This window comes from Lathyrus oleraceus, chromosome 4 (genome assembly GCF_024323335.1).
Source record: "Lathyrus oleraceus cultivar Zhongwan6 chromosome 4, CAAS_Psat_ZW6_1.0, whole genome shotgun sequence".
Lineage (NCBI taxonomy): Eukaryota > Viridiplantae > Streptophyta > Magnoliopsida > Fabales > Fabaceae > Lathyrus > Lathyrus oleraceus.
Genome location: NC_066582.1, coordinates 199,089,710 through 199,114,895, shown reverse-complemented (window position 1 = coordinate 199,114,895; position 25,186 = coordinate 199,089,710). Strand labels below are relative to the sequence as shown.

General features: G+C 37.6%; 1 protein-coding gene across 1 annotated transcript; it reads right to left on the bottom strand.

The window, feature by feature from the left end:
- Window positions 1-1,062: 1,062 nt before the first annotated feature.
- On the bottom strand, window positions 1,063-3,005 carry LOC127136657 (uncharacterized). Its single transcript, XM_051063195.1, has 3 exons — window positions 2,006-3,005; window positions 1,487-1,886; window positions 1,063-1,330 (listed from the first exon to the last, which is right to left on the bottom strand). The coding sequence occupies exons 1-3, from the start codon at window positions 3,003-3,005 to the stop codon at window positions 1,063-1,065; spliced, it is 1,668 nt and encodes a 555-aa protein (XP_050919152.1).
- Window positions 3,006-25,186: the final 22,181 nt, after the last annotated feature.

Here is a 25,186-nt window from a genome sequence, read left to right as displayed (position 1 = left end):
CGGATACGACTCTGATCGAGGCTTAGGTACCACTTAGAGGGGGCGCCCTTCAAACTTTCTTGAAAGAAGTGGATCATGAGCTTATCGTCCTCAACATGGGCAGCCATTTTCCGGTAGTACATAACAAGATGTCTCTTAGGACATGTATGGCCCTCGTATCTATCAAAGTCAGGAGTCTTGAATTTCGCAGGAATTACAAGACCAGATACTAGGAACATCTCCCTAGCAGCAGCACCAAAGACTCGGTCACCTTCCATTGCCCTTAGTCTCTTCTCAAGAATCTGAAAATTCTCTTTAATACCCTTTATATCTTCATGCCTTTCTTCTTCTTCATCATACATTTCTGAAGCATGTTGTTGATCTTCGAAGTAAGGTTGCACACGTGTGTGAACAGTCGGTGATGCAAATGTATGGACCATAGGGTGAGCCTCGGTGGTTAATGGTAGAGGAACAGTCTATTGAGTAGATTGCATTACACTAGGGACTACTTCAGGTTGAGGTGTGAAGCCATAAGGTAGACCAAAAGGAGGCAATGTAGAAGGTACCATCCTCGCGGGTTGGGGTTTAAGCATTGGCCTAGCGATCTCTGAAACGACTGTTGTTTGTGTGTCCATCTTCGCTCTGATGACTTGCAGCATCTCCATGATCTGACCCATGCTCCCTCGCAGGTCCTCAAGTTCTGAGCTGACTCTTTCCAACTCTTGTTCTTCTTCTTCCATTCTCTGTTGAGCACCGGCTCTGGTGTTGTATTGGTGTTGAGGACTTAGTGTGAAACTGGAAGAATACAGTGGAATGAGCTTTTATTTGAAGAATGACATGGATGCATGTATGGATGCATATATGGATGCATTTTTTTTTGCAAAGCTCTTAGTTATCTTTGTTATTTATTTCAGCAATGTTAGGACATTTTATTTGCAAGACTTTTGAACAAAAATAACAATAAATGAAATCCAGAATAACAATTTTTCATTAATTAAAATTCAACATCAAATACAAGTGATTTAAATTCAAATTCAAGTACAAGTGATTCAAATTTAAGTACTGGTGAACTTAATTTCCATCTCATCCCTTTTGATCGTAGCAAGATCGGTGGTGAGCTCTTTCACCCTTCACTTTCAAAACTTGACAAAGTTGAAAACTTGAGGAGGTGTGTTCTGGGCACATGCTCCAATCAACTTCTTGGAGTTTCTTTGGAAGTTCTAGCATGTTGAGGTTAGCAAATCTAGCCAATTTGACGAATTTTCCATTCCATTCAACATAGAGGTCTTGGAGCTTCTTAATGACACGCTGATCTTCGTCTAGGGCCTCTCTATCCTCCCTATACAGTCCCCTTCAATATACACAGTCATTCTTCAAGATCATGTAAGCTGCATCACCTTCTTGGTTTTCCAAACCTGCAATCCTTCTATTAGCTTCTCCCAACTGGTACTCGAGGTGGAGACAATTCCTCTCAGCTCCCTCTTTTCAAAGGACCTCACAAGACAACTTATCTTTGCAATTCTTGAGAGTGTCCCTGAGTTCACAGATTTGAGCTTCATAGTCGAGTCTAGCTTCTCTCTTCACCACAAGAGATCTCTCCAACATTTTGTCCAACTCTTGAATTTTGAGGTGGGCTTTTTTGAGCTCCTCATTCTTGGTTTTGAGCACAGATTTTATACCTATGAGAATATCATCAAGCTCATCCTTCTTGTCTTCAAATGTTCTTGCTCTCTTGTTGCTAGCTTCATGGTCTCGGTCCTTCTCTTTACGTTCATCCTTCATATTTTTATTTTCCAAAGTGGTTCGACTAAGCTTAAGTTGTAACTCAAAGTTTTCTAATTCAAGCTCCTTAATTTGGGAATTGATCTTCTCAACGTCTTCAGGTAGTATAGGTTCTGGCTCGGGAACTGGAGGAAAAATAGAGGGATCAAATGGAAATGGGAGCTTAACCACTTGAACTCTTTGTCTCTTACCCAACGAGTGTAAGGCTCTTTCACAAGGACATTCCTCCTTCCAAACTCCTTACCCCTTCTAACAATTGTTTTCCAGGATTTCTTAATCTTCTTCACAATTGGGTTGTCTGCATCATTGTCATGCAAAATGAAAGGCTCTAAAGCTTCAGCTTTTGGAGGTCCATTCATGGAGTAACCATGTTGCATCAGGGATAACATAGGGTTGTAGTTGATGCAACCCCTAGTCCCTATCAAAAGTACATTAGGAAAGTCTCCATTGCTAACAATAATATTCGGGGTCTCCCAATCTCTTATATACCATTTGACATGGTTGGCAGTAATGGAAGTTAACTTCTGAGAGGGCTTAAGTGTTTTGGAGGTGTGGGGTCCTTTTTCGGGCATGTGAGATATGAACCAAGTATGCAACAACTGTTCGTAACACAAAAGGGTTCCCCCTTTCTTCTCATGACGCTCATGGAGGGCATGGTAGATATCAGCTAGGAGAAAAGGTACCGGATTACCATAGAGGAATAGTCTTACGGCCACATGACCTACGAAATTGTCGAGATTTTGAAACAATACTATCCTATAAACCAATAGGGCTAGCACGACATGGAATGCTTTCTGTTTTCCATCTTTCTCAAACTTCACAGCTTGTTCTTCCAAAAACCATCTAGAAAAAACATTGAACACTCCCTTCTTATCCCAATTACCTATAATGAATTGGACCTCCAGACCTAAAACTGAAGTTATTCTCTTGGAAGTGATACCTTCATCAAACTTGGGAAATGGATCATGGTCCCTCAAATTCCGGCCCATAAGTCTCTCTAACTCTTCCAAAGTATGAGCTAATTGGAATTCAGAAAAGGTGAAACAACATAGAGGTGGGTCATAGAATTGAGCTATAGTCACAGTTTCCATTGGTTCCATCTTTTCATTCAAAAGACTAAGGATCCTCCCATAATTGTCCACGAATTTAGTGAGCTTGATCACTTTGGCACTCAACTTCTTCAAACTATCAAGGTCCACTTTCTTGTACTTGAATTGAAATGTGCTTCTTCTTTCAGGATTCATTTTCTCTGGCAAATGACTTAGATCCCTGAAACAAATGAAAGACGACTAAGAGCTTTGCATTTTATGCATATGCAATAAATGTAGATGAAATACGATGTTTTTTTATACGGGTTCAAAGGTTCGAGGTAATGAATGAATCTGATTTCTTTCCAAACAGGTTCTCACCGGGTATGATCTAAGACTTTTACAAAGGACCCCAGAGTCATGGATCCACAAGAATGTTTGATGCTTACGGCAAATTCTTGCTGCGCATCAACTCTTTCAAAGGAATCTATTATAGGCGAAGTTTTTCTATCGATCCTAACGAGGCATTCACCTCGCGAATCCATACTACGTAACCATCAACTTTGGTTCTAGACATGGTTCTCAGAGTCATGGATTCACAAGTATGTTTGACGCTTACGACAAATTCTTGTCGTGCACCAACTCCTTCATGAGAATCTATTATGAGTGAGGTTTTTGTATCAATCCTAACGGGGTATTCACCTTGCGAATCCACACTACGCAACCATCATTCTTAGTTGGCCAAAAAGGTTCAATGTTCTAAAAGGTCCTTAGAGTCATGGACCCCTTTGAAAACATCGAAGCTAACGAGGTATTCACCCCGCGCAATAACATTTTCAAAAGGATCTACTCTTAGTGAGGTTCTCATGCTGACCCTTACGAGGTATTCACCTCACGAGTCCGCACTACTCAACCATCGTCCTATCTTATGTTTCCCCTCAAGACTCGGGTAGAAAGTATCTACCTCAAGGTTTTGCAATCAGATATCCAAGTACCAATGATCCAATAGAGCCATATAACAATATAACAATAATGAAAGCATAAGGTCAAGAAAATCCATATAAGTAAACAAACATAAGCACACACAACAACCTAACTAGGCCTGACTCACTTAGGGATGGGAGGAATCCCCAGCAGAGTCGCCATCTGTCGTACCTCGAAAAATGAGAACGACCTCGCGAAGCATAATCGCACACTCGCAGGATGTACTTAACAGATTCCCCATCGATCTTTATTTATTCCCATAGAGGGAAAGGGAAAATGTTGAAGAAAACCCCTAAAGAAGGACAAGGATAAGGTCATCGCAACCAATATCAGGGTTCGGGAGTCGGTTACACAAGGGGAAGGTATTAACACCCCTCACGTCCGTTGTACACAACGGGGACCGTTTGGTTAGTTGTATGTGTTAGTGTTTATTTATAATTTAGGCTTCTCGAGTTATTAAGAGGGTAAAGAAGAGGACAAAAGGTTTATTTTTTTATTAGTGGGACTGACAAGATTTCGCAATCCTGCTCCTACGTATCTCAAAAGAGAAGTCAAGGCACACGTAGTTCTAGGTAAAAAAAGTTTGTTTGTTGGTCAATTTTAGCAAAAGCTATTTTGTATTAATCGATAAAAAACATTGTTTTACCCAAAAACAAGTAAGAAACAGACATTTGCACCACATTGAATGGATTTACAAATCACATTCACGCCACTTATCTCAACTCAACAGTTGTGGAAGAAACATTGTTTTTCATCTGCTTAAGACAAAATGTCTTTCGTTTCTGAAAAAGGTTTTAGGATGTGCCAAAAGGAAAAAAAAGTTTGAATGAGCTTGATTTATTTTTGGCGATGGCGAGAGCTTGGATTAGCGAGATATCCATCTCGAATCCTAGTCTCAGGAGCTCGTGGTATTCACCCCGTTCCATTTACATCTTTATTAAGAAAGTGTTTCGAATATTTTTATGTATTTTGAAGTTTTATTGGGAAAATGCACTCGATGTTGATCGAGGTTTGTTTATGGTTATGAAAAAATTGAAGTGGTTTTATGGTTTGAAAAATGATTTGAATGTGGATGGTTGATAAATTGATATAGTGGAAACGGTTTGAAAAGAAAAGTCAAATGGGTTGGTTTTCAGATGATTTTTAAAAATAGCTTGACGTTGGATCAAGCTTTTGACTTGCCTTGTGAAATAGTTTTGAAAATGATTTTGGGTAAGTGATTAGAAATGAATTGATATTGATGGTTAAATACGATGAATACAAATGGAAACATGAAGGGTGCAAATTGGATCGCAAAGGAGTGCAAATTCCAGTGTAGTAACACAAACTCAAGCACAAGGCGTAAATCAAACGCCACAAGAACTGAATGTACATACAAGCATTCAACAATGATAAAAAATAAATACAAAAGCATATACAATATTTACATCATACATCCACAACAAATGATTCGGAAAAATAAAGTGAAAAGAAAATGCACGGATTACAATCATGACGCAGAGACGCGAATCAAACTCGCGTACGCGAAGATGTGCAAAGGCTACCACAAGAATTTTAATTTGATATAAACATAACGATGTTGGATCATTGTTCTTAGTGCAAATCGAAACATACAAATTGTTGACGCATGAGCGGTCATCGCAAGTCGATCAAGAAATAATAATATAATAAAAAAATCAAATTAACACAAAGTTGCGGATCGAAACGCGAATTAGTAAGCGCACAAAAAGCGATTCAATGCTATGCTAAACCATCGGACGCATGTATAAAACTGAAACGCAAATGAGAATCAATTAAAATATCGCACATAAATCGTTAAGTCAACTAATAGTTTGCTACACTTAACGTGATCATCGAAATATGGATAAAAATCATACAGATCTAAATTTATCAAAAAGAAACGCAACGAAAAAGGAATTTAAAAGTGCTAAGCAAAAAAATCAACAATGTTGCTAACACAAAAATGCGATCTTCGCAACCAGATCGAATTAACACAAATATCACGCATCCAACACATCAATATGCAAACAACGTATCGAGACGATTCGATCCGAACAATATAACCAAAATAAAAAATAAAAATCATAGTAACATTATATATATATATATATATATATATATATATATATATATATATATATATATATATATATATATATATATATATATATATATATATAATCCTCTGTAGTGACAATCATAACATTATTAGAAATATTATAAAATAATGAACAACAAATTATAGCCAATGCCAAATGCTAGTTACCACGTGAGGATATGAAAATTGAGAAACCGCAACAGATAAAGAAGCAATATGCACCGCCGGTAATGTTCTCCAAAATTTACTCAGTGATACTTTTCAAAAGAAAACCAAAAGTGAGAGCCGTTTGGTGGTATTGACTTGTGTGTCCGTTCTCTTTTCACCATCACTAATATATATACAAGTTAGATTAGGGTTTTTAATATTTTTGAAAATCCATAAATGCCCTTAATGCTCATTTTAGAAACAGAATTAAATAGTATTAACTAAAACTAAATAAAATTAAATATTAAAAAATAACTAAAATAAAAATATAATAAAAATACCAATAATTCTATTTAATTTTTCTAAACACTCTAAAAAAAATGAAAAAATAAAAGCCTCTAAAATAAAAAAGTCGAGCGCAAAAATGCCCGAAAAATAAATTGACCGCACCAGAATGACCAGCGTGAAATAAACTTCTCGAAAATATACAGCGTTGAATTTAATTTTGAAATAATTTTTTACCGGTTAACAGGCCCAGACTGATCAAAATACCACCAAAACAAGTCAAAAAAATAAACCGAGCACGCCAGGTTAAACTACGTGAAATGTAGATTAATATAATTGACGTCTACAAGCTCAATTTTGAAATTTGTTGCCCACTGATTTTACGCACAGTTGAGATTCAGTTTGACCGATGTGTCTGTAAATCCGAGAAATTATTTTGACTGACAATTTGGACATTATGCATGTTATGATATGCATATGATGTTAATGATTCGATGAATGGATTGATTCGGCGATTCAGGGTCAAAATTGGGGTATGACACCATGAGTGCAGAATTTCTCCTTTTTCTCTGTTCTTTGTTATTTTCATCCTGATTTCTCGCACGGGTGCTCCTAATTGGAAAGTACCTGAAATAAAAACAATATACCAGCATAAAACCATAAAATAGAAATAAAACTAACTAAAATGACACGTGTATCGAGTCAGAAACGTGATACGTTTCAGGGTTATCAGAAAGTAATTCAACACACTCATTAGACTCATCTTAAATTCACCTTGCATTAGCTTTGAAAACTCTTTGACCAATTTCATGTTAGTAGAACCAAATATGATGTCATCAACATAAATTTGAACTAGAAGAATATGTTTTCCTTGACGTTTAGTGAAAAGCATTGTATTGACCTTCCTCTAGAGTATCCTTGATCAAGTAAGAGCTGACTAAGTCGCTCATAGCCTTAGGGGCTTGTTTGAGACCATACAAAGCTCGTTTTAGTTTAAAAATGTCATTAGGATACTCATGCTTTTTAAAATCGGGAGGTTGTAAAACATACACTTCCTCATTTATATAACCATTAAGGAAAGCACTTTTCAGGTCCATTTAAAATAATTTGAAATCATTGGAACATGTAAATGCTAGTAAAAGGTGTATATCCTCGAGGTGGGCAACTGGAACATAAGTTTAATCATAATATATTCCTTCCTCTTGGTTATATGCTTGAGCTACTAATCGGGCATTATTCCTTGTTATCACTCCGTTTTCGTCTAGTTTATTTCTAAAAACCCACTTGGTGCCAATAACTTGATGATCTCATGGAGGTGGGACAAGGCCTCACACATTATTTCTTTTAAATTGATTTATCTCATCCTGCATGGCCATATGCTAATGCTCATCAATTAAGGCATCTTTTGCATTTTTAGGTTCACTTGTAACACGGAGGTAAAGTGATAACAAAAATTACTTATCTTAGAGCGTGTAGTCACACCTTGGGTGATGTATCCAAGAATGTTGTCGATTGGGTTGTCCTTGGAAGACCTCCAAGCCAACAGAAGATCATCCACTTTAGTTGGACTTTCATCCTTCTCCTTTTCAGGATTGTCATCCTCCTCCTCCTCAGGTTTCACCGCTTCAGGTTGATCGATTCCTTTTTTGGTGTCTTTGAGTATGTCTACTGAAGATACACCTGCATCATGAAAATAATTACCTTTCCCGATATTTCTCGGATAAGATTCACAAAAAGTGACATGGATAGACTCCTCAGAGTAAGTAATCTCTTATTATACACTCTATAGGCTTTTCTTGACTGAGAGTATCCAAGAAAGATACCTTCGTCATCTTTCGCATCAAACTTTCCATGTTTGTCCTTACCATTATTCAATACAAAGCATTTGCATCCGAAGACATGAAAATATGATAAATTTGGTTTTCTACCTTTTAAAAGTTCATAATGTGATTTGTTCAAAATAGGAAGAATAAGTTCTTATTTTGGTATACCACTCTCATTGATCATAGTTCTTACCAACTCCTCTAAAATTCTATTTTTGCGCTCCACAACACCATTTTGTTATGGAGTTCTTGGAGTGGAAAAATTATGTTCAATGCCATATTTATCACAATAATCCTCAAAGAGGTGGTTTTGAAATTTACCTCCATGATCGCTTCGAATTGCAACTATGTTTAAACTCATTTTATTTTGGGACAACTTTGTGAAAGCTTAAAAAGTCTCATATTTTCTATGCAAAAAGATAGTCCAACAAAATCTAGAATAATCATCTACAATAAAAAAACCATAGTAATTACCACCTAAGCTTTATGTCCTAGATAGACCAAAAATATTCATATGGAGAAGCTCAAGAGGTCTAGAAGTTGAAATAATTTTTTTATATTTAAAAGAGACTCTTGTTTGCTTTCCCATTTGGCATGCGTCACATATGTGGTCTTTTGAAAATTTAAATTTAGGTAGACCGATAACTAGATCTTTTGAGACCACTTTTTTTAGTAAATCAAAGTTAACATGTGTTAAGCGTCTATGCCATAGCCAAGAGTCTTCAGTCATGGTTATTAAACACTTAGTACTTGTTAATGATACCTCATTCAAGTTAAGCATATAGATGTTGTTAACCCGCAAGCCCTTAAACGAGTAATATTTATTTTTATTATGTTCAATTATGCAATAACTATTTTTAAAATTTATCTTTATAGTCTTTGTCACATAATTGAATAATGTTAAGTAGACTATGTTTAAGACCTTCAATAAGTATAACAGCAAAGATAGTAGTAGAAGAGGGATTACCTACACTACCTTTACCAAGTATTGCACCCATATTGTTGTCTCCATAGGTCACATAGTCATTCTTATTTTTTGTGAAGTCAATGAATAGGGAAATGTCACCCATCATATGGCTTGAGCATCCACTATCAAGAAACCATATTCTTTTCATGGAGCCAAGACATGCAACCTACAAGATCAAACAAGAGTGATAGGTAACCAATTTTCATTGGGTCCTTGAGAGTGAGTAGAAACATCGTTGCATTTGGGCAACCATTGAAATACACCTTTAGGAACCAAGTATATCCTAAATTTGCATTTAGCAATGGTGTGGCATTTCTTGCAACAATGTTGACAAATCAAGTGATGATGAGAGTGACTTTCGCTATTTGATTCCTTTACAACAAAATTATACCTTTTATATTTTACATTTAAATATCTTTTAAATTTTATTGGATTAATAGCGAAGGTAACTTCTGGTTCTAAAGCCTTGTTCAATTTGGCTTTTAGAGTAATAACCTCTTTTTTCCAAATGTGACAGGTTTCACAACCAAACCAAAAGGATTTCTCATCCTTAACATCAACTTTTGAAGCCTCTAACATGGTTTGCTTAAGAGCTTCCATTTGTTTTTCAGTTTCTAAAACTTTGGCTTCTAAGTATGAAGATATTCTTTTATTTGAAGCCAACCTTTTAAAAGCTTCTACGACTTCACCATGTAGATTTTCAAAATCAATTTGTAATTCATAATAAAACTTTTTGTCAATAAGTTCATAGTTAGAATGACCTACATTTTTCTTCTTATGATGATGGGCAATGAGGCAGAAATTTACCTCTTCATCACTTTCACTTGAGCTACTTTCACGTGAGGATTCACTATCATTTTCCCAAGCAGTGTATGCTCTTCTAGGCTTACTAGACATCCTGTATTGAACCTTTCCTTTATCCTTATTAAGCAATGGACAATCCGGATTATAATTACCGACTTTTCCATAATTAAAACATGAACCTTTATATTTTTCTTTCTTATTCTCATCTTGCTTTGAGGAATTTGCTTGTCTTCTATAGTTGATGAGATTCTTGTCGGAGTGCTTCTCTCCATTTATCTTAATGTACTTAAGGTACCTTTTAACAAACATCCCCATTTCTTCAAAATCCAAACACTTATTATCACTAGTTCCACTATCATCTTGCTTTTTAGTAGAGGACTTTGAACTAGAAGCCACTAGAGCAATTGACTTCTTTTTTTACCTCCTTTTCCTTATTATTTTCTTTCTTAATCTTTTTCTTATGCTTCTCCAAGAAAATGAGCTCTTTCTCATGTTCTTCATATTAGAACAAGATTTGGTTATGCATCTATACCTTGAGTTTTGATGATAACAATGTTGTATTTATGTGAGAAAAAGTTTGGTACCCTAATGGTTTGTTATTGTGTGGCTTTAGCAGCCAGTTCTGATTCTGAGTATATGACGTGAAACATCATCAGTTTCTGAACAATGAGTTCCAATTCCGCTTATGCGTCTATCATAAGAAGTTATGAAAGATGATCAAAGTTGTTATTGCAATGATCTTTCTGCTTTTGTGTTGATTCCCTCCTAAGAAGCTTTTGAGGAGACGTTATGTTGCTGCTGCAACATTCTCTCAGCTTGTGCTTCTGGACATGACTCTGATCACTAAGCTTATGAAGAATGGAAAGCTTCTGAAGTTGTGTTATTTAGCTGAAGATTATGAAGATCTCAAGCCAGACGTTGATGTTATCAAGCAAGGTTCTGACTGTAGATTCTGAAGACTCTGAAGATATTGAAGATCTCAAGCCAATCTATTGACGTTGTCAAGGTTCTGACCAAAGATTATAAAGTTTCTAAATCCAACTTTATGTTTCTTCGTTTTATGCTTCATCAACTTTCATCATAAGCCAATGAACTTGAAGATAAGATCAAATGGGTATGTAATCAAATAGTGCATAGTAGAAATCAAAAATTCTTTCCACTACCTGATATCATGGCCAATGACAGTACTATACATCACACATGTCGCTGAATTTATGGGCGAAGGACAGTACGTAGTATCACTCCTTTCACTATCCAACAATGAACAACCACTCTATTTTGTTTCCTCATTTTTCCCTCCAACGGTCTCTTTTCTTATGATATATAAGTGAGACTTGGAGACTTGAAGAAAAACAAGAATGCTGAAAGCCACGTACTACAGCAAGTTGACAAAGTCCATTTCTTTGTGAAAAGCTATCAATTTTTCGTATAGAGTTTTTATTTAAGTAATTGTTTATCATTTGTGTAAAATCTGCTTGTATAGAAGCAACTTGTGACACACAAAATATTATTCAAATGTTTTATTTGATTCCTTAAGGAGACTAGGGTATAGTCGGATCCTTGAGAAGACAAAGAAGTGTATTCTTTGGGATTCCTTAAGGAGACTAGGGTATAGTCGGATCCTTGAGAAGACCAAGAAGGTTATTCTTTGTGATTATTGTAATCAGTTGATTATAGTGGATTAAGTCCTTGTGTATAAAGCGAAATCACCTTGGCGGGTGGCCTGGAGTAGCTTTGAGTTTCAAGCAAACCAGATTAAAAATACTTGGGTTTTTATCTCTTTGTTATTAACATTTAAGTGGTGTTATTGAGTTGGTAAAAAGCTTTTGTTTTGTAAAACCCAATTCAAGCCCCCCCCTTCTTGTGATTTTCACATCTTAACTTCAAGATTACCAAACAAAGTAGTATTGTCTAATGCCAAGAGGTTGTTGGCTTCCTTAATTGCGGTGACCTTAGGTTTCCATTCCCTAATAAGACATCTTAAAATTTTGTTAGTTGAAATTTCATTGGAAACTGGCTTACCAAGTGCATTCAAACGGTTTACAAGATGAGTGAACCTCTTTTGCATATCGACAACGTTTCACCATGCTTCATATGGATGAGTTCAAACTCTTGGTTCAAAGTATTGATTCTAGCTTGTTTGACTTCATTTTTGTCCTCATGGGAAGCTTTTAATGAGTCCCCCATAGCTTTAACAGTTTCGCAATGACAAAACACAATAATAGTCATCAACTCCTAAAGCGGATATTAGAACATTCCTTGTTTTCCAATCACATGACCACTTTTTCTCATCATCTGCGTTCCATTGTACTTTCGGTTTAGGTACAACAACACCATCCGCATTGGTCATTGTAATTTCAAATGGACCATTTTGGATAGCTTTACATACATTTCTATCAATAGAGTTGATATGGATACACATACAATCCTTCCAATGACCATAATTTTTTCCATTGAAAACAAACGCTTTATTATACGCCCCTTTAGGTTTGGAAGCCATAATCTAGTAAGTAATTTTGAAGCACAAGATGAACCGGTGCTCGTGATGCCACTTGTTAGACAAGGGCAACGATCTAGAGGGGGTGAATAGATCGCAAATAAAAATTTCTTTGTTTGAAAAATATGTTTTAAAAATTATTAACTATGGCAAGCGAAAGCAATTTCAGTTTGACACTCATCTATCCAGAACCGTTATCAGAAGAATCAGATATAGATATAAACCATAACAAAATGTAAAACAATTATGAGAAATAAATCAATTTGTTTTCTAAAAAATAACATTTGAACAATCAACACTTTGTAATCAATTTCTAATGAATAAGGAAGAAAAAATTGACTAAATAATTTATCAAACACTTGAAGTGAAATAAATACCAAGCTGATTTTCCTTTGTGTTGAAGATATGAAAAACCAATTACAATTGTTTATATTATAATTATCCTACAAAACAGTTTGAATTACTTTAAAACAAACAAACAAAATTATCAGTTTATAAAATTGCACACTAAGTGAATTATCAAAATGTAAAGAGAGTGAGTGTGTGTGTGTGTGTGTGTGTGTGTGTGTGTGTGTGTGTGTGTGTGTGAGAGAGAGAGAGAGAGAGAGAGAGAGAGAGAGAGAGCACAAAGATTTGTTTAGCCAGATCCCTAATTGTCCTTACTATGGGTATGTTTTCCCCCAATTCCAAATAGAATTGAGATATGTAATTAACCTTTGCAAGAGTTGTATACAAGAGAAAAAGTAGAAATCCAAACCTTTAAACCCTATGTTTGATGTTTATTCTAACTTCTTCTCTCCCCTTGATCTTAAGTAAGATCAAGTGACCCAAGACTACCATTTTGATCCTATGGTTACCGCTACATCTTTGACTGAAGCTCCTTTCTTCAAAGTGTAGCGGTGTATTCGTCACTTTATGATTTATTGATTAAATCAAAAGTAAAGCATACAATGAATCGAGTCGCCACCGCACTTTTATTTATCCAAAGGAATGGCTAAAAAGCGAACAAAAGCCTAAGAAGTTTTACACATAGAAAACTAATGAAAAGGTCAGAGATCTGGGTAAGGGGTTAATTACGCAATGGGAAGGTGTTAGGCACCCAAAATGTCCTAGGTACTCCTAGGGAGCCCTTTTCACAACTTGTTGTATGAAATGTTATTTGTTTATGAAATATTTATTGTGCAAACATGGATTGAAGGGATGAAAGAAAGAATATACAATTTTCATTGTTTTTGTGTTTGAACGGATGAACCCGTTGCCTACGTACCTTTCCATGGAAGGTAAGGATCAAAACACCGTAGTTCGGCTAAAAGATTTCAAAAAGGTGAATTGATTGATTTTAAACAAAATCCCTAAGGTCTTTCATTATCCACGGGAGAAAACTCAACCTTATACAAACAACAGGTCCACCATGTGAGAATAGCTTCGACATACTAGAGGGGTTAACCCTGTTTTCAGTATGGAAGTCTTACGGTTCGATCACTAAGGTCAAGAGGTGAGATTAACATCAACCACTAAGATAATTGAGATCTACGGCTAATGTATGAAAACTTGATTAAGAAGTGGACTTGGGCCACAAAAACAATTGAGTGAGTGAAATTAACCAGTTTGGAGTGTTCACAAAAATGAAGTCAAAGTATGATTAGAATTCAATTCAAAAGAAGTATTGTGAAAATGAAGTTTGAAAATCAGAGGCTTAGGGCCTAGGTTTCTATTTTGAAAAAAACAGATGAAAATGTTTGCACAATAGTTTTCAGGTTTTGGGTTAACATGCAAATGGAGGTTTTAAGAAACAAAAGGTGGGAGGGTGAGGAAGTAAAACTTCTTAGATGTTCACCTCTTGAGATCATATGTAGATGATTCAAGTGATTCCTTTGGAAAAGGCAACATAAAGCAATAAGCAAATAGAACAAGGTAAATGGATACCGGATGCCAATCAATAGACTTATTCCAATCTAACAAAACGAAATGGATATCGGACGCCAATCAATGGACTTATACCAATCTCCTAAAACAAAATGAAACATGGATACCAGATGCCAATCAATGGACTTACACTAGTCTCACAAAACAAAGAAACATTGATACCAGATGCCAATCAATGGACTTATACTAGTCTCACAAAGCAAAGAAACAAGGATACCAGATGCCAATCAATGGACTTATACTAGTCTCCTACCATATCACAGGAAACAAATGCCAATCAATGGACTTATAATTGATTCCTCCATGGACAAAGCAAAATGTTACAAAGTAATGAACAATGATTATGAAATGATATACAAGTAATGAAGACACATGCATAAAAGCACACTCAAGCAAATATGCACAGATGAATCAAGTAAGCAAACAAACAAGTCAATTAGCACACACTATACACAATCAATTAGGCTCAAGCAAGGTTAAGCTTTACAGCCAACTGGAATGGGGTGTTTTGAGCTCTTAACCCTAACATTGAGAGTTAGGGTGAAGCAGATGAAATGGAGATGAGGGGTGTGCCTCATAGCTCTTATCCCTGGTCAGGGAGAGCTTTGATCAATGGAAAGTGTGGGAGTTCAGAAAGTAGGAACTCTTCTCCACAAATGATTGACTCTATAAGATCTTGGGTTCTTATTCATAATGCATCAACACATGGTGTGAGCAAGGTGAATGACACACTGAGTAGCAGAAGATGGATTACACATCTCTTTTATCTGCCAATTGCCTCTTAAGAGGACTTTTCCTGCTTGGCACAAAATTAAACAATCACAAGCATTGCCTCTTAAGGAGGGCTTCAGACAGGTGCCTACCAATAACAGTAGGTCTTCCAGACTACATGAAGATTAGGGATCATACCTAAGTGGTTAAGCAACCAAGCAAAGCAAAGTTCAAATGAACTTAAAGCAACTTAGGTACCTGTGGAAACACTAAACAAATCAGTACAATGCTCAGACAAACAGACAACAGTCAATAAACAACAGACAATCCCAATGTACAAAATGTGTAAGCCATAAGGCAAACTCAAGTGTTAGCATCAACCTACAAAACAAACAAGTGTTAGCAATCAAAAGCAAACATCAATATTCACATGATGAAGCATCATCAACCATGGCATTTGGATGCTTAAACCTGAAATCAAAACTCAAATGTAAGCAACAAACCACTAGGTCAAAGCCTAGGGTCAAAGATGAAGAAAAAATTCAAAACAGGAGTTGAAATTCAACACAAAGTAACTTAAAACACATATTGTCATATCCTAAAAAGGCTCACATCAAAATCAATCATCAAATGCATTTCATGATCAAAAGAAGTTCAAGGCAATTTCAAAGCTCATATGTGATCATCATGAATGAAAAAATCAAATCAAAACAGAAATGATTCAAATAAATCTGGAAAAAATCATGAACATTCACGACATCTAACATGATCCACATACAAAAAATCAGGGGAATCAGAGATCATTTGGCATAGAAATCAAGTTGCACAAGTTGGACAATCAAAGGTGTGACACAAATTGTCACACCAAGTTAACACAAGCATAAAACAGAAATGGTAATTGAGAAAAATGTCAAACCAAAACCAAAATGTCCATCAATGTGTCTAGAATTAACATGCAAAATTTCAAGTTCATTGGATTATTTTTGAGCATTTTATGACAAGATAAGCAAGGCAAGGTCAAATATGCATATGTGTTCAAACATCCTAGGGCAAATTAATTTTCCAGCAATGCACAACTTGCAAATTCATGCTCATAAAAAACTAGACAGAATAAGGAGCATTTTGCAAAAAATTGGGGATCATTTGGATGATTTTTCAATTTGTTATGATTTTATGAAGTTTGGAAAAAATTGAAATCAAAATGTGAACAAGCATGGCAAAATATGGAGGGAAACATGTGAAAATGAATGGCAATTTGAAAACTTTGCTCGCTCAGTATCGAACCTTGGCCGAATTTGAATTTGCGCGCTAAGCCTAAAACGACATCGTTTTGACTTAAGCCCTAGCGCTGGAAACAATTCCCAGAATTTTCGTAGCTAGTGATGAATTTCGTAGCTAATTCGCAGCAGGTCATGAAGAAATCGTAGCTAATTCTTGAAACTCAAGATCTTCATCTTCTTCCTCACGAAGCAGATGAACAGTACATGAAGTTCATGCACTTTTCCAGAAAAAAATCCAGAAATCAAAACTAATAACATCATTCAAAAGGTTTTTTCATGGTGAACACGAATCAAGCAATGAATCAATCAAAAACATCATATATTATTCAAATCAAAGAAATCAAAATTGAACACTCAAACTTCAAACACTCATATCTTCATGAATAATGCACCATTTCACTCAATTTTCATATCAAAATCATCACCAAGCCAAGATCTACACAAATATCATAATGAATTCAAGAATAATTGAGATCGAATCCTGACCTCTTGAAGAACTGCAAACTGGAATCGTGTGCTACAAAGCTCAGCAATGGCTCCAATCTCTCCTACAAGGCTTGTTGATGTGATTGATGATGAATTGGATGCTCCAGCATGCACGAATCTAGCTCAATATGCAAACTCCATTGAACCTTCAAGCTTCGAGTATGGTCCAAACTGGCACGATTTCTTCCAATTCCACGTCCAATTTGCTTCAAGAACACTTCCTAATCATGAATCCATCAATAGAAATGGCTTTTGTGTGAAGAATTTGGAAAATATTTTGAGAGAAAAATTTGGTTGATTTTTGAATCTAGATCTGAAAACTGTTGTTAATGATGAATGCAGTTATGGTTAACCTTATATATCACTTGCTAATGATGCTGAAAACCTGTTTAAGCCAAAACCAATTAGGATTACCAAGTTATGAGGTGTATGTACAAAATGGATTTTCACCCCCATGCATGAAATGCATGCGTGAACAGTGCACAATGCTGATCCAAAACCACTTAAACAAGGCCCATGCAAGTTTTGGAATTGATATTTTATACATATGATTAACCAAATTGATTTTATGAAATTTCCTTCAAAAAAATTCATAAATGAGCACATGATCATGCAAGGGAAATTCATGCCATGTAATGAGATGTTTGGAAAGTGCATGTCATGATGAACAAAATGCCAAAAGAACCACCCAAATTGGAGCCTTGGTTCAAAAGTTATGCCCATTTGAATTTTCAAACACACTTTGCCATGATTTGATCATATCTCCTCAACCACACATCATAAATCCATGATCTTGGACATTTTGGAAATGGGAGAGAAAGATCTACAACTTCCATGTTCAACAAAATTTCATTGAAGCTTTTTTGATGATGTAATATTGAGTTGAAGTTGGTCCAAAACCTTTCCATTTTTGGAAAGTTCAAATTATGGGTCACTTTCTATTTTGGGAAATTTTTGACTGGACCTCAAATTCTTTAATGTGAGTGTTTGAAAATGTCAAATGAGACTTGTTTGAACATGAATGAAGTATTTCTAATCACTTCCCACCTCTAAATCCACAATTGACTTTGCAGTTGACTTTCTAGGTCTTCAGATGATCTGAAAATGTTCTGATGAAATTCAAGCTTCTACCACTTGGGATTTTGTTTTAAAATGACATCACAACTCATATGAACTCTTGTGAGTGATTGTGGGATCCAAATTCTCAAGAATGACCATCATCTATTGCTCAATGAATGCCTTTGATGCCTTGACCTGTTATTGCTTCATTTGCAAGACAAAGGTTAGATGACATATTTTTGTACTTTTGGTTAGTGATTAAAAGAAAAGCATTGACATATAAATGCAAGGAATGCTTGGTGATCAAGAACCACTCAAAAAGGATAACCCACCCACGGGGAAGGAAGCAAGGTGCACAATGATCCTTGAGGCAATGCAATGATAGGATATGATGCCATGAGGGATCTTAGGGTCAAAATTGGGGTCTTACAGATGCCCCTATTTAAGGTCATTCTACCCGGAGAAATGGAGGTTAAAGTCTTCATCTCGACGCGGTAGAATGGGCTTAAATAACAATAATGAGACAAATTTTTGGTCCCTAAGAGACCTCATGATGCAAATGTATGAATGCAAAACAAACTATCTCTGTGGGGAATATGAGTCCACAAAGAAGAAAAGACGATCCATCGGAGTAATACACTCACCAGGAATAGAGACTCTAACAGGATTCTCAGGGGGATAAAAAAATGCGTGAGCAGGACACGACTCTGAATTAGGGAAAAACTGACGTTGCGTGAGCAGGGCACGACTGGACTGGAGACCTCACTGGGGAATAAAGGCCTCAAACTGGGGAGGAAAGAGTTCCAAAGGAAAACACATCCATTGGAAAGACTCAAGTTGACTCAAAGAAGGCGTGTATTGGGGAAAACGCCAATAAATCAAGACAAATATAACCACAACTCCACTGGGGAAATCTAACAAAGACTTTCCAGGGGAAGCCAAAGGATGAGATGTTACCAGTTAGTGAGTAACATGCTCGGGAAGAATGAATATCTAAGACCTGTGTACGGGTGAGAGATATCAATCGACCAAATCATCTGAAGAAAACCTGAAGAAGGTGTACTTCAACTCAGGGAAATATGACTCCACAGGGGACCAGGGTCGCAATAGGGAGCAGACAGGAAGGAACACCAAGGATACCGGGTTGTAGGTATATAACAGGTGACCGACCAAGGCGTGAATTGGTGTGTGTTCCAAAACAGTCATCATCCTGAAGAAAGCTAGAACAGTAGACTTATTTATAGGATGGATATTCGATTCTGTAAAGAATGTGAATCTTACTCAGTTGGGGAAACAAACAAAGGATTCAACCAAAGAATGCATGAGATATATTATCTATAGCCGTCAAAACGTAGATAATATACTCGCATGGAAGATTATACGTAACCGGGTTGTAGGTTGTTAAAGGATAGATCAACCGAAAACGTGAATTGGTTTGTGTTCCAAAACACTCATCATCCTGAAGAAAGCTAGAAAAGCAGACTTGTTTATAGGATGAACATTCGATTCTGTAAAGAATGTGAATCTTACTCTGCTGGAGAAAACAATCAAAAGATTGGCCAAAGAGTGCATCAGATATATTGTCTATAGCCGTCAAAACGTAGATAATATACTCGCATGGAAGATTATCCATAACCGGGTTGTAGGTTGTTAAAGGATAAATCATCCGAAAAGAGAAACAATCGTTACCAACAACAACATGGTAGACGAAAGATGACTCGCTGGGGATAAATTGCGCGAACAAGGCAATTATCCAAACAGCTGGGGTAGAATGAATATTCGATTCCGCAAAGGGACAACGAATCTTACTCGACTGGGGAAACACGAAAGGCTTTGACCGAAGAGTGCATGAGATATATTATATATAGCCGTCAAAACGTAGATAATATACTCGCATGGAAGATTATCCATAATCGGGTTGTAGGTTGTTAAAGGATGAATCATCCGAAAAGAAAGGCATCGGGATACCAAACTAGGTATATAATGATGACCGATCAAAGGGAGCAACAGACATTACCAACAAAAAGATAAATGAAAGAAGACTCACCGGGAGTACATTGATGAAAATCAATGATCCAAGGAACACAATCACTGGCAAACGGTGAAAGGACCCGCTGGGGATAAAACTGCTAGCGAAGAGCAATTACCCAGAAGAGAGAGGGAAAATCAACATCGAATACTGGATGAAGATAACCACAAAGAGGGGATTACATCTACCAAATACGGGGTAGAAAACCACAGAAGAGTAACTGTCATCGGTTGGGATGAACAACAAAGTTAACTCTGCTAGGGGAGAAAATAGGGTTTATAACTACCGGGTAGTAGGTAATAAACCACACAGATAGGACTTACGACTTCCGGTTAGTGGGCAGAAAGCCAAGAATTCCACTGAGGATAAGATGAATGAGCGTCGGTTAGTAAGCAACTATTCATTTATACCACAGGGAAGCACGAGAGACAGTTGAAAAAAGGCCAATTTAGGATCAAACCAAAAAGGCGAACTTGAATCAAGACTCGTCCTAATGAGGATAGAACTCAAAAGGGAAAACCCGTCCCATTATGTGTGTTGGGAGGGAACGGAAACAACCGTCATCCACGAGGATGTATCTCGGTGGGGAAATGGCAGGAAAGGATAGACACTTTCTGCTTAAGGGCTGACTCTATATTGAGAGATTAGACACCCGACATCTGCTTGGGAAGATCTACTGGAGAGATCTATATCACCATTAGCAGGAGACAACAAACAAAAGATATATGGCAAAATGCAACATGAATATCTGTATGTTTATGATTATGCATGAATATGCGTGATTTATGTTTGATGAATGCTGACAAAACAGACATTTCTAACACAAACAGGCCCAGGGAACAAATGCCCGGTACTACACTTCCAGAGGAAAAAATATAAGAAATCCAACTGAAAAGCCAATCTGCTGGAGATCTGAATGCTGAAAAGCAAAGATCTGCGGCGGAAATCAGAGATGTCAAAGGAATCACCAAATCTCTGAGCGATGGATCATCAATCAACCCAACTGGGGAACAAAAATTGACAGCAAGCAGAAACTGCCACGGAAGCAACTCTGTTGGAGATGTAGAGAAAACATGAGACTTCTGCAAGAGATTATCATTCTCATCTGAGAAAAAGGTGCTCGTTGCACAGGCAAAAACTGCTGAAGAGAACAGAACACACAAGTAGAATCTAGCCGCACAAGCAACTCTACTGGTGATACTGTCAGCGACTCCATTGGGGAACAACCCACTGAGGGAGAAAAGATCACACAAGTAGATTCTGCCATACAAGCCACTCTACTGGGGATCAAAACATCAGGGAATCACCCACTCTCTGCAGGGGAGAAATCAACACAGATATAATCCACCATGCAACCAATCTACTGGAGCTTTACCTGAGAAAGAGAAGGAGAGCTGGGGAATCAACCACCAAATATTGAACCTTCTGAAAATACCACGACTTCTGAGGAGGAAAGAACTCATTGCTCTGCTGAAGGGAGGGGAGGTGAAAACCTCAACAAGCACTCTGATGGGGAGATATCATAGATGAAATATCATATCAACAACTCCGATGGCAACTTTACCGGGGAAAAAGACAAAGTAACAGGGTGTCAACCCACCAACTACTGAATCTTCCAAAGAAAATCGACCGTGCTTGGGAGAGAATGCTGCAAGAGAGGAACACTGAAGTTTCCAACAAGCACTCTGTTCTAGGAACACAAACAAACTCAACAGCAACTCTGCTTGGGGAGAAACCCCAACAAAACTATGCTTGGGGAGAAACCCCCATAACAGTCTGGAGAAAGAGGATACAACCATGCCAGGAATAATGAACGAATGTCTTACCCTGTTGGAAATCATGCCACCCTTGGGAGAGCACTGAGAAATTCTTAAGCATCCTTTCATCATTGTGAATGTTCACTTTGTTTAAAAACAATTTTTTATGAAAAAATTTATTTGTTTAAAACAATGACATTTTATCAATTAAAACATGCAAAACATTTGTTGAATTGAAACAAATAAGAGTGCAAATAATCGGATAAAAGCTCAAATTGATTTGATGGAATGGTAGTCTGCGAATGGCGAGACTCCATAGATCTGTACAAGTTTGAAATCAGTGATATATATTGGAAGAGGGCTACATTGAACATAATGATCCTTTCTCTACCAACTTGAATTTTGATGTATTTGAAGCTTCAGTCGGCGACGAATCGAGAATCTCTGACGAAAAGACAGTTGTGAAACAGAAAGTCTTGTTAGGATGCAGTTACTTGCCAAATCCCTAATTTTTGCCTAGATTGCCCCAGGGTGAGGTGCTCAATCTAGCGGGATGCAAATTCATTTTTTTCTTTTATGTCTCTAATTTTTGCCTGGATTACCCTTTCGGGTTCTCCCCCAAGACGCTCATTTTTGCCTAAGCCGCCCCTTCGGGTTTTCAACTTAGCGAGCTATTCTGTTTTTTTTCTTATACTTTTTTTTTAGGCAAAGTATTTCTTGACTGCATCTGAATTCACAAGACGAGTGAAATCCTCCCCATCCATAGTTGTGAGCATCAAAGCTCCGCCTGAAAAGGCTCTCTTGACAACATATGGACCCTCGTAGTTTGGAGTCCACTTGCCTCTGGAATCGGGCGCGAAAGAGAAGACTTTCTTGAGCACGAGGTCACCTTCTCGGAACACGCGAGGCTTGACCTTCTTATCAAATGCTTTCTTCATTCTCTGCTGATATAACTGACCATGGCACATGGTAGTCAATCGCTTCTCTTCAATCAAATTCAGTTGGTCGTAACGACTCTGAATCCATTCAGCATCAGTCAACTTGGATTCCATCAAGACTCTCATTTATGGGATCTCCACCTCTACTGGGAGAGCAGCCTCCATGCCGTAAACAAGAGAGAAAGGGGTTGCCCCTGTTGAAGTGCGGACAGATGTACGATATCCATGCAAAGCAAATGGCAGCATCTCATGCCAGTCTTTGTACGTAACGACCATCTTCTGGATAATCTTCTTGATATTCTTGTTAGCCGCTTCAACAGCCCCATTCATCTTGGGTCTGTAGGGAGAGGAGTTATGGTGTGCAATCTTGAACTCAGCGCACAACTCTTCCATCATCTTATTATTCAGATTAGATCCATTATCAGTAATGATCTTATCTGGCACACCATAACGGCAAATAAGTTGATTCTTGATAAACTTCACGACCACCTGCCTAGTCACATTCGCATACGAAGCGGCTTCAACCCATTTGGTGAAGTAATTAATTGCTACGAGAATAAACCTGTGGCCATTGGGCGCTTTCGGTTCAATCATGCCAATCATGTCGATTCCCCACATAGAGAAAGGCCATGGTGATGAAATCACATTCAGAAGTGTCGGAGGAATATGAATCTTATCTGCGTAAATCTGACACTTGTGGCATTTCTTCACATATTTGCAGCAGTCAGACTCCATTGTCAGCCAATAGTAGCCTACTCTCAACATCTTTCTAGCCATGACATGTCCATTGTAATGAGTAACAAATGAACCCTCATGGACCTCAGTCATCAACAGGTCTGCTTCTTGTCTATCCACGCATCTGAGCAAAACCATGTCATAATTTCTCTTATACATCACTTCGCCACTGAGGTAGAAACTGCCTGACAACCTTCTCAGAGTTTTCCTGTCTTTCACAGATGCCCCAGGCGGGTAGACCTGGTTCTGGAGGAAATTCTTGATATCAAAATACCAAGGCTTATCATCTTTGACTTCTTCAACTGCAAATACGTGAGCTGGTCTGTCCAAGCGCATCACGGTGATGTTAGGAACTTCATTCCAATACTTGACTACAATCATTGAAGCAATCGTAGCAAGAGCGTCTGCCATTCGATTATTCTCTCGAGGGATATGATGAAAGTCAACTTCTGTAAAGAATGTTGAAATCCTCCTCGCGTAATCTCTATACGGAATGAGACCAGGCTGATTCGTCTCCCATTCACCCTTGATCTGATTGACAACCAAGGCCGAATCACCATACACATCAAGATGCTTGATTCTCAAATCAATACATTCTTCCAGTCCCATAATACAAGCTTCATACTCAGCCATATTATTCGTGCATTTGAAAGTTAGCCTTGCTGTAAACGGAATATGTGTGCCATGAGGAGTAACGATAACTGCCCCAATTCCATTTCCGTACTGATTCACAGTGCCATTAAACACCATCGTCCATCTAGAACCAGGTTCCGGACCTTCGTCAAGTGTAGGCTCGTCACAATCTTTCATTTTCAAATACAGAATTTCCTCGTCTGGGAAGTCGTACTAAACAGACTGATGATCTTCAATCGGCTGATGTGCCAAATGGTCAGCCAAGATACTACCTTTGATAGCTTTCTGAGCCCGATACTCGATATCATACTCAGACAACAACATCTGCCAACGGGCAATCCTCCCCGTTAAAGCAGGTTTCTCGAAAATATACTTGATTGGATCCATTCGGGATATCAACCAAGTTGTATGATTTATCATGTATTGGCGTAGACGCTTAGCAGCCCAAGCCAAAGCACAGCACGTCTTCTCAAGCATTGAGTATCGAGACTCACAATCAGTAAACTTCTTACTGAGGTAGTAGATAGCAGATTCTTTCTTCCCTGATTCGTCTTGTTGACCGAGTACACAACCCATCGAGTCTTCAAGAACAGTCAAATACATGATTAGAGGTCTTCCTTCTACAGGCGGAGACAAGATCGGAGGTTCGGACAGATACTCCTTGATACTGTCGAAAGCTTTCTGGAAATCCTCAGTCCAATTAAGAGACTGATCTTTCCGAAGAAGCTTGAATATCGGCGCACATGTGGCAGTCATGTGGGATATAAATCTAGAAATATAGTTCAAGCGGCCAAGAAAACCTCGGACTTGCTTCTCAGTTTTGGGTGCAGGCATCTCTTGTATTGCTTTGACCTTTGCAGGATCAACCTCAATACCTCTCTTGCTGACAACAAAACCCAACAACTTGCCAGAACGGACTCCAAATGTACATTTGTTCGGATTCAGACGAAGCTTGTACTTCCTCAAATGCTAAAAAAGCTTCAACAAATGTTCCACATGTTCAACTTCCGTTCTAGACTTAGCAATCATGTAATCGACATAGACCTCTATCTCCTTGTGCATCATATCATGAAACAAGGTAGTCATAGCACGTTGATACGTGGCTCCGGTGTTCTTCAAACCGAAGGGCATCACTCGATAACAGAATGTTCCCCAAGGTGTGATGAATGTTGTCTTCTCCATATCCTCGGGTGCCATCTTGATTTGGTTATAACCGGAAAATCCGTCCATAAACGAGA